An 11,082-nucleotide genomic window follows, 5' to 3' on the forward strand; every position below is an offset into this window, starting at 1 on the left:
AAGGAATGTGTAATTTATTTTCCTTCCCCACAGCGCAAACGGTTAGAGTTCAACCCGGTTTCAAATGACAAAAACTGGCCGTGGTGGCTGACGAGTTGCATTGAAGTTGGTGGGCAAATGACCGGAGGTTTGGTGGGATCAACACAATCTAGAGATCCTGTTGCTGAAGAAATTCTTCTCATCTTGTTGCAGTCTTTTGTAACCTTCTTGTTTGCCGTCCTGTATAGCGATTTTGTAATTGATTGATTTGCGGTGCAAAATTTTTGGCAATAAAGGTCGGAAGGCCAAACCTCCAGCAGGGATGTTTTCTACCACAGGTCAGGTCTAACGGCTCCAACCAGCATGTATCGTGGAGGAAGAGAAAATAAAAAAAGAGAAAAGCCTCATCTCTTTGTGAAAGCTACTTATCCTCTCAACCAATTATTAGTCAAATTTTCACCCGAAATAACGTAAATTTTGTTTCCGTTTACTTTATGGGAAAGTCTAATTGTCTAGATATTTGTTCTCATTCTCTGAAAGGCGTGATTTTTATTTGGGTATGGCAGGGAAGTCTTCCCACATCCCTCTGAGCATTTCGTAGCAAATTAAGTAATCTGATCCAAATTCATTCGTTAGCCTTAAATTCGTTTTTTATCATTGAAAAGGAACAATGTAATTCGGTCGAACTTGTAGGTCGCAATTGTGTCCGATCCATATCAAATTTGAATAAATATTTGTAGTGGAATCCAACTTGGGTTTTGGTTAATATCACCCTCCCAAAATTCTAGATTTAAAAAAAAAAAAAAAAAACATACACAATTTGATCACACTTGGTTAGGTGTAGTACAACTACACAAATCCCAGTCCCAGATTCAACGTACATCATCCGGTCCTGTTCGTATCCTGAAAAACGTCAACGATTCAAATTCAATTTAACCCATGCAAAATCGTTCCAACCCCATCTCCACATGGCTCGGGCATCTTCCATCAGTCACCCTCAAACGTTCCACGCATTGCAGCACGGCTTCGTATCATGCCGAATGCACTCGTCGGCGCAACCAACTTAAGTCCGACATTTACACGAAAAGCGCATCAAAGATAAGGATCGCTCTCAAAAGGAAAACAGAAAACCAAATCTGCCTCTCTAGGATTAACCATAGTACACTTCAGTAATTAAAATTTTAAGAAGGAGAGTCCAAAAGAAAAAGAGAGAGAAAAAAAAAAAGCGAAGGCACACCATTTTACAGAAAAGGATTGCATACTCTATATGTAACGCAGTTACTTCAAATGTTCCAAAGCATTCCACCACGGACGAAAGGAAAAGAATTAGAAGGGCAACAACGCCCAACTCTCCAGCTAACAACTCCCTTTTTCAGAAACCTGAGTTACAAATACATATAATATAATGAACAAGATAAGTCACTTACAAAGAGATTATATACTAAGTGCATCTGGTCGTCACCAGAAAATGAGGGTGGTTACGAAGAGGAATTATGACCGTCCATAGGCAGCGCCTGCTCATTATTCTGCAATCCAGTTTTATGCACTTTAATCAGTATATAAATGTGTGTGATGTGGCTACTGGAAATATATAATACATGCAATAGCAAGAAATGCTGGAGAAAACGCGTACAAAGTACACCTGCTCACTGGAATTTGCCGGTGGGTTCTGCAGTGGAACAGCTGTGCTCTTGGAAAGATCCCTCAAAGTTCCCTGCATATCATTAACAACGACAGAAGTGTGATTAAGTTAACGACAATTAACATTTACTTTGAAACGTGAGGTTTTGTAATGGTCCACACATTACACGACAAAGAAGTGATGCAGAAAACTTTCCTAATGGGCATGGCCCAAATAAAATAAGTAGCAGAGGATATTCACAGGATATTGCACTCTATCAAAAAAGCTGCATTTTCCTAAAGACATAAAGTGAAAGAAAGTGAAAGAAACAATTATACCTATAAAGTGAAATCACACCATCAGAATGACGTTAAAATATAATTATACTGCAACATAATTACTTCAAGCATTTTTTAATAAATATAAAAGCCTTAGTTATTTTCTTCTTTCTATTCACAATTTCTCACAGAGATTGCCACCATCTGTGACGGTATTACCATGCTGCTAAGAAAACAAGCAAAAATTTTAAAAGGAAGTGCCTGAAGAAGCGTTAAATGTAGGTACCAAAATTACCTTGTTTGCCCACATGAGTCCACATGCATTGCATAATGTTCTTGGCCCTGCGGGCCCACGACGCATCATAGGTGTGGCTTTCTCACTGATGCCACAATGACGACACCTGACAACCAGAACAGAAACCAATTTCAGATTGTGAGAAAGGAGATTATTCAAACATGTGTGCAAGTATAAAAAAGATTCATAGACTCATGATGCCTCAAGGGGTGTGGCTTTCTCACTGATGCCATAGTTACACACCTCGACAGTCGGATCAAGGGACCAGATATCTAAAAGTTGCAGCTATGGAAGAAAATATAGAAAACTAATCAGGAATAAAATTGCATAAAAAAAAAAGCAATATGCAAAAACAAAAATAGACCAGGAAAGAAAGATTAAAATTTAGTGTTCATGTTTAAATAAATCACGTGGTTCTTCCGCCACAATTTCTCCAAAGTCCTGGTCCTACCAAGAAAACAAGCAGGAAAACCCTAAAAATCATTTGAATTTACTTACAATGTTATAAAGTATATACATTTCATTAAAATAAGTGGAAGATATAATCGCTAGAAAAAAAATGTTGACAGATTCAATCAGAACAGAATTAAGATCAACATCGAAATTAGTAAATCCACATGTCCTTAAAACAGCACCTACATGTGTTAACAGTGACTGCAAACAACTGAATATATGAATAGGCAGACAGCCTCCCGCAATCCCAAGGATTTCAGTAAACATTTAGGATATAACTTGTGGATAAGACATGGCATGGAGATGCTAAAAATAGACATGGCCAGAAGTGTGAGAAAGGAAGAAGATTTATTATGCAAATTTCCCTTTACAGAGAGATCTCCATGACAAAACAATTGCTGTACAATAGTTAACCTCATTCACAAAGTTTAAACAAACGCTGGTCCTATTCAACAAAACATCAGCCTAACCTACACAAGGCCATGATGAAACAACAGAAGAATGCAGACATATTGTGAGCACTATTGGCAGCCATACAAACATTAGTAAAGTTGGAAACTTCTACCTTGCAAACCATAATTTATGTGGTAAGATTTTCTAAATCGTCTTCCAATGTTGGATTAGCATGTGTGGAAAATAAGAATTTTGCGGCAATGCACTGCAAGATTTTTTCCAAGGTTTGGAAATGCACAAACAACAGAAAACTGATGTTGCCATATGTATCAGCCTAACGGTATTCATACGTCAGTTATACCTAAGTACCAAAAGTATTTGCAATTCCGTAATGCTAGAGATTTAAGGGAAGTTGCTCACAGCACATCTTTCCAACCCCCCTATCCAAAGCATAATATTATAGTTATGAGAATAATATTAGACATTTATTTAAGAAGAAAATTACTATAATTTGAAAATAGGGATATATTTTAGATTAATTAAATTGAATTGTGCCATTTGTCTTATAACAAAGAAAATAGACAAACAGATAACATAAAGGAAAAATATAGTGAACATTGGTGCTTACGCAGCCTCCTGGGGTTCGTTGCCATCCTGACTCCAATTCTGAGCAGCAGCATCCCAGTTTTGTACAGTTGATGATGCTTCATCAGGATTTGCCTTTGATGAAGTAAACTGACCTTTATTGCGTTGCATCCTGATGCAAAAAATATTATTGAGGAAGTTATCAGCTAAAATTTAAAAAAAAAATCACAAGAATTCTATAATGACTAATGAGCATAACATTGGCCACCAATGATAGAGCAAGATGGCATTATATGTCAAGAATCCACAAGATGCCTATTGGTAAAGCAATGCAACACTCACAAATATGCAAACTAATGTTGCCCGTTCAGGCATGGCGATGGTACAGAAAAGTTACCTTTACCCATGGCATCATTTAAGACTTTCTACTTATTGTAACTCGAGATGATGCAAAAAAAAAAAAGGGACTGACACAGAGACATTGACACACAACAGGGATAGCTCCTACTGAAGAACCGAACATTAAGCAAGATATTTGACCACTGCAAATCCATATAAAATTGATAGATTAAATTGGTACCAAAGGTTGCATCATCATTGTCAAATGAACATGTCCACAAATAATTTAAACATAAATTCAAAACATAGCCTTGCAGCAACCAACCAAAAAACTTCAATATTCTTTAGCAGCTTAAACATATAAAATGCACCAATCAATATGGCTGAACACACTTCTCAAGATAAGCCTTATGGGATATGAAATATTATAAATTTCACAACTAATTTTTTCTTGTTTCTTCTTAGGAAATTACATATCCATTTGTTTTAGCCATTCAAAACCACTGAGCCCAAGGAACCTGTCCCAGACAACCTTTTCTCGGTACCAAAGCATAAGATAACCTTCTTTCCGACATAGGTAACCATTAACAATATAAATGAACAGTGGACTCAGAATCCCAAAGTATAGCCAAGTTCATTAAACACCAGAGCAGGACACAGAGTAAGAAGGCCATGCAGCTAAGTGATGGAACATGAGATGACAATTATTAGTTGGAAATAAAAAGGGAAATTTATTGAATCTTATGCCAAAATCCTTTAACTTCATGTGGTTGGATGCAATATTAGGACCTGCAGTTAAATTTCAGTTTTTTAATGCTGAAAAGTCTTATATTATTGTTGGATACTGTCTTCATTAACACTTGAAATATGTGGTCCTACTCCAGCAAAAGATGAAGTTAAATGGGTCGGTGATGACCAGCCTTGTTCCCTCCTGCATAACCAAAACCTAATACAGCTGCATAATGCAGCAGACCGTAACTCTTAGAGGCACCAGTCTGTGTATAAGAAATTAAAAAGCAATATACTTCTTGAGGAAAACAGTAAACAAATTCATATCGTAATTACAGTATGAGACAAATGCCAAAAAATAATGGCTCTACCTCAAGGCAACCTCTTTCCGTACTGTATAACGAATTCTTTTGTCAAAATTTCTTTCCTTTCTTTTCTCACGGAACCTTGTCAATGATGCAATTCGCTGTGGATAGTTCATGCGTTGCGGAACATCAGAATATCCCTGGTTGACAAAAATCAGTAAACATGGGTACGCTCTAAAAAGGAACTGCCAAAAGCACCTCAAGAAATGAGCATACCCTGTAATGCTGATGTCCAGACAATGACATATTGGGCAGACCAGGAGGCATTTCACGTCCACCTAGTAACAAGAGTACTGCTTGCACCTAAAAGATGCAATATGCAAAGGATCATACAAATCTTTCCCGATATTGCATCATATATTCTCAGACGAGATGAAAAATTTTAGACAAGATACATATTGTGAATTAAGAAGAACAATGAAGTGTTGCTTCAGCACCCTATCAGTTAAGTTCAAGAATATCTCTGGAGTACACCAAGGACCTAAAAAACAAAAGGTCAGAACTCAGCAATGACTTCATAGCACTCTGGTTACATCCTAAGCAAATGGCACAAATCTTTGGAAGACTAAAATGTGCATTAGCCCAGGAAGCTGAAGGGATAGAAGTGTAAGGGAGCACTCAGGATGGCATGCATTGTAGCCATTTTCTAGTCAGAAAATGACCAGATTAAGCAGTAGATGATGGTAGAAACATACAAACGATAATGAGAGAGAGAGTTCAGATCCCACATAGTTTATTTCGTCACTACCGGTTGCGTCCCCCACCTCCACCTCCCCCATACCCAAAAAAAAAAAAATGCTGTTTTCTGGTCTGAAAATGACCAGCTTAGCTGGTAGATGCTGGTACACAACATACAAATGATAAATGAGTGAGAGATAGTTCTGTTTCAGATAGTTCATTTTGTACTGCTGGTTGTGTATCAAATTCAAGTAGATCTTTCATGCTTCAATAAACTGGACAAACTTCCACAAACACTTATTTGAGACTAAACATCAGTATTGATTTTGATATGATATGCTGACTGGCACGATAAAGATCAGACAATATGAATTCCAGACATGCCAATAACATGCACATTTTTTAACAATTTATGCTATCATAACCTCCACCTCTGATCTTGTCAATTGTTTCTACTGGTAATTTGTTCACACTTTCTATTGCATGTTGATTAATATCTTATTTTGTATTCAGAAATTCACAATTAGAAACATGCCTAGTCACCAATTTGAGAAAATTTTCAAAACATCATGGTTCACAGTTTTTAGCATGAGAGACATGGAATACTAGCATATTATCATTTATCACTACCCCCATATAAATATCCCGTATACAGTAGGAATGTCTGAGGAAAATCTTGTGTGAACTTTTAGTTTTAGAAACGCTATTTAAAAGAGAAACTTGTAAATGAAAAAGACATAACCTTTACAAAAAGAAAAGAAGTAACTCACTTATTAACTTGCTTGTTTCAAAGGCATGCCACAAATTGAACAGTCTTCTTGTTTTTATTTTGTAAAGCAATAGACAAGGTTAACTTATCAGAGATTTTGGTGTTATTCTTGGATGAACCTAAGAAGGTTACGACAACAGATATTCAAGACAGTTTCTACCATTTGATTGGTCAAAAGAATGAGATATGCAGCTGTGGTAACAATTTTTCTTCTCTTCTGAATTGCCACCTAATTTATGTGTGTGGAAAGACAAAAAGACAGAGAGAGAGAGAGAGGACGGGGGAAGGGGGCATAAGTCATTTGTCACATAACATGATTGACAATTCATTTAATATGCTAAACACTTGTTGGCTTTTCTCTTTAGCCTTATTCTTGGCACTGGGTTTCCATTCCTCCGGCTAGGGACCAGAAAAACAGAAATATTGTGTTGTATGTGTGTGTGTACTTATAGAACCTTTTCACCTAATCATGTTTTACTGAAACTAGTCCTTTGGACATCAAATCGAGGGCTCAATTATTCCCATTCACCCACGTGTTGTTCACAACTTGAAAATTACGGAAATTGCAGGTAAATGGGTTATCAAGATTAATGACAAATGCCAATTACCGTCGAAGGCGAAGTTCCAACCCGTTTTTCATCCAGTTAATCACAGTTTCCAATTTTACTTCTCCCAAAATTGATGACCGGATAACCATGGTTCCTGTTCTCTGACTTGAAAACACAATCACTTCTTGCTTCAATTACGCATCCATTAAAGCGCCTTAACTAATTTAAACAAAGAACGAATTGTAGTCACCCGATATAGATCAAGAGCTGTAAGAGGTAATTTGCCACTTGCCTTGCCGAAGTCTAAGTTGATAGAGATGATAAATAGCAAAGGATGATCAACGGAAAAATACCGGAAGTCGTGCATCTTATTAAGAAAGCAAATGAAAAAGCAAACAGAAAGGCATGCTATGTAAAGCAGATAAATGAAACACAAGAACAACAGATGATGACACAAAGACATGGAGCCAAAGAGAAACCTTTTCCGGCGAAACCGAATCAAACACATATACTTCTCCCTGAAACGACAATGTAAGCTGGTTTGATCCCTGGGCCCGGGGAGGGATGGCAGAAATAGCGAGATTAGCAGCGTCGGACGGCACATCTCCATCCATGCCATCACTGCCACCGTCGTCATGATCATCATCGAGCCCGCTTTCGTTGTTATGATGAAGACTGTGTCCGTGATCCGGCACGTATTGTAGTTGCATATGTGCGTTTGCATCGCCACTGTTCATTTGGGCGTCCCCGTGCACATCGTCTATCTGACCAGGCAGATGCATATTGTGCATATGCATGTGGTGCGAGCTCCCTTGCTCCTGGTCGGACGAATGGACGCCGGAGTTCCCTTGCGCGTAAAGGTCAGAATGATGCCTCTGCAGCTCTTGACTCTTCACATCCTTATGATTTTCCGACATCGTACTCCGGCATATCGTAACTACCACAGGGAAGTACAACCAAAACCCTAATTCAATGCGTAACTTTAAACCCCAATCTAGAACACGCTTAGGATCCCAACTCTAGATGCTTAGTTGTCTTGGATTACGAAAGTAAAGCTTACTCAACCAACAAACTGTTTCTCCAAGAACCCTGTAACCCTAGATGCTTTCTCCCCAAAGCATGAACTCTGAAATGAAGAAGATTGGAGAACGCCTAAAGCGGAGCGATCACGCACAATCTAAACATGCAGATCGCCTACAGGGCCTCAACTTCCGCAAAGAAAAATAGCAAGAATCTTCCGAATAGGAGAAGGAGCGATCGGCGGCACCAAAAGGGCAAATCGACGGCCAGAAAAAGAAGACAGAGAAGAAGGAACACGTCGTTCAGAAAAGAAGGCTGAGATAGTCGGAGGGAGACCGACTTTCCGGCAGGTTTTCAGGCCACCGGAACCAAATGCCGGCCTTGCCCGCCGGCTAAAAAGGAAGAAGAGAAGGCTCTGCGAAAAGACAAGAGGGCTTTCCGGCGAGGTCGAACGGCTTTTGTTCCAAGGGGAGAAGACGGTCCCGTCCTCGGGTTTGAACCTAATGCCATCGGTAGCAGCCGGCCTCTCGGGGAGGAAAACCCTCGAATTATTGACAATTTACGTGGATACCCAATCAACAAGAGCTCAATTGGCTCTAGTTTCGAACCCTAGCAGCGCCTTCCCATTGGTTTATGTATGTTTTCGGACTTGTGGCCCTTTTTTGTACATGACTTCCTTCCACTTGAAGCTCCTTTCTTTCCTTTTTGTCTTGATTCGTTTACAATGCATTTTGTGTGTTTTACAATATAAAATGTGATGCTGTTATAGTTTTTTTTTTTTTTTTGAAAAAAAAAAAGAAAATAATGACTAATGCTTAGGGTAAATAATTAACTACCACTCAACTTTAAGCACTCACCAAGTGAGATAAAAAGAGGTTTCATGACTGAGCTGACCCTCGTGTTTTGCAGATCGAGAGAGACCCATGCATGGCGTTTGGTCTGTTTTCAATAACTTTTCTAATTTTTAGGATAAATTTTATTGTATGCAGTATGTACGCATACAAAAAACTCTGCTCATGCTCTTATTTTTTCGTGAAAAAAAACCGTACGTTCTTCTGTGAATTTATCTGCTCATGCTCTTCCTTTTTCGTGAAAAAAACCATGCATTCTTCTGTGAATTTATCTGCTCATGCTCTTCCTTTTTCGTGAAAAAAACCATGCATTCTTCTGTGAATTTATCTGCTCCAACAATTACTGTTTTCCGATTATTTGTTGGTCGCGATGATCTGGAGTGCAGGACAAGTTTCGCGATGATCCACAAATGTTTTCCGATTATCTGATCGATTCGACCACCAACATCTTTACTTGCTTCCAGATTCAGCCCGTTTGGATCTTTTACTTGTAAGATCATTGGATATATATATTTTTTTTTATTTGCACCCGCTGTTTCATTTCTTTTTCACACGAAATCCAAGTCCAAACAACAATTGAATTGGAGACTGGTATAAGAGTTTTCTTTTGAGAACCAATAGATATCGATCCCTGTATATGCATGTCCAAAATTGAAGTCGATTCTTAATTTCGTCTTAGGAAGAAAACCGACTGGATGAACTGGTTCCACATAATCTGGGGTTCTGAATTAGATCCCTCTGCATCCATTATTTATTGAGCGAATTAATTGGGGATACAAACATCTTGAAGCTTTCTGTGGACCTTCATGACAATTGAGTGAGCGCAGTCTTTAGCTACGTGTAAAAAAAGCATTCGAGAAATCTCTATTGGCTGGCTCTGGAAGGCGATGTTTGAAGTTTGTGTTTTGCTCTTGCTAAAAAACACATTTGGCCTTTTCACTGCAAGCAAATAAGAGATTGGTGCCGTGCGCCTAGTTTACCTTCAGAAAAGGTCGGGAAGCTCCTTTTTGTTGCTATAATTGAGAAGTTCATCTTTCAGAGTGACAAATGGTAACCAACAAAAAGGGAGAGCAAAAAAGTGTTTTCCTCTTTCAAAAAACTTGGGACAACCTCGCCCTCAACAATCCTATTCCTAGTATGGAGCCATTTTTTGTCCAACTCACACCCCTTTTATGTCGTAATGTGTTTCTATTTGTTAACACAGGTTTTACAAGTTTATGTTCAATATTTGGTGATATAACGAAGACACTTTTTAGGGGACATTTGTTTACCTCCGATCTTAGGACCGAGGTGGGCTGAGATTGTTAAGGATCTCAGATCCGAGGTGATCTAGGAATCTCAAATCCAATGGTTTAAGGTCAGATTCTCCTCCCATCGTACCTAAAATATGAGGTTTTTGCCATATAATTAGGATCTCAAATGTCTTTTTTCTGCATAGTAGTGAGATCAGGTACTTTGTGGATCCCACATAAAAAAGATTTCAGATCGGCCTACGATATGAGATCTGAGGCTATCAAACACAAGGTTGAGATCAGACTACCTTCCGTTAGACATCAAATCTGATGTTTAACATCTGCTTTGGTTTCCCATCCCGAGCTTAAACAGGAATGAAGTCTACGAGGGTAAATTTCATCTTCACAATATGAATTTACATGTTAAAATCATCAGATGCAAAAGGCAAACCCTGAGGGGTCATTTGATTTATTCTGAACTTGAAATCCATGGATTTAAGCGGATATGACATAGCATGCTTTTGCTGATGTGGCAAAAGATCCAAGGCAAAATTCATCATTCATCAAAATAAGGATCTTAGACCACACTTAATGTCTTTATTTTATTTATTTGCATTGAAAAAAGGTCAAATTTAAGATCAAAATGGGAGAGTCTAATCTTAAATTCATACCTCTCAAATCATAAGGATCTCAAATCCAAGGCTATCAAAATGCTCCCTGAAGGATACATGCAAAGCCATCAAATACTACACTAACATTAACAAAAGTCCAAGGTCATCTATCTAAAATACACCTTTTTCAGTAAAATGCTCTTTAAAAGCCTGGTAAGCAAGTTACTCTTTCCTAGAAAAAAAAAATCCTTTTTCACCTAACGTATATTGCTCAAGAGGAAGATGCACTTCATTTTTATGGGTTGAGTAAAACGTTTGCTTTTCACATTTAAAGGG

At 38.2% G+C, this 11,082-nt stretch overlaps 1 protein-coding gene across 1 annotated transcript; it reads right to left on the reverse strand.

Moving 5' to 3' along the window:
- Window positions 1-1,201: 1,201 nt before the first annotated feature.
- LOC116250544 (GATA transcription factor 24-like) lies at window positions 1,202-8,535 on the reverse strand. Its single transcript, XM_031624244.2, has 7 exons — window positions 7,512-8,535; window positions 5,254-5,340; window positions 5,044-5,177; window positions 3,648-3,776; window positions 2,174-2,279; window positions 1,613-1,693; window positions 1,202-1,505 (listed from the first exon to the last, which is right to left on the reverse strand). Exons 1-7 carry the CDS (start codon window positions 7,947-7,949, stop codon window positions 1,458-1,460), a joined length of 1,023 nt encoding a protein of 340 aa, XP_031480104.1. The 5' UTR covers window positions 7,950-8,535; the 3' UTR covers window positions 1,202-1,457.
- Between the last annotated feature and the right edge of the window lie 2,547 nt (window positions 8,536-11,082).

This window comes from Nymphaea colorata, chromosome 3 (genome assembly GCF_008831285.2).
Source record: "Nymphaea colorata isolate Beijing-Zhang1983 chromosome 3, ASM883128v2, whole genome shotgun sequence".
Taxonomy (NCBI): domain Eukaryota; kingdom Viridiplantae; phylum Streptophyta; class Magnoliopsida; order Nymphaeales; family Nymphaeaceae; genus Nymphaea; species Nymphaea colorata.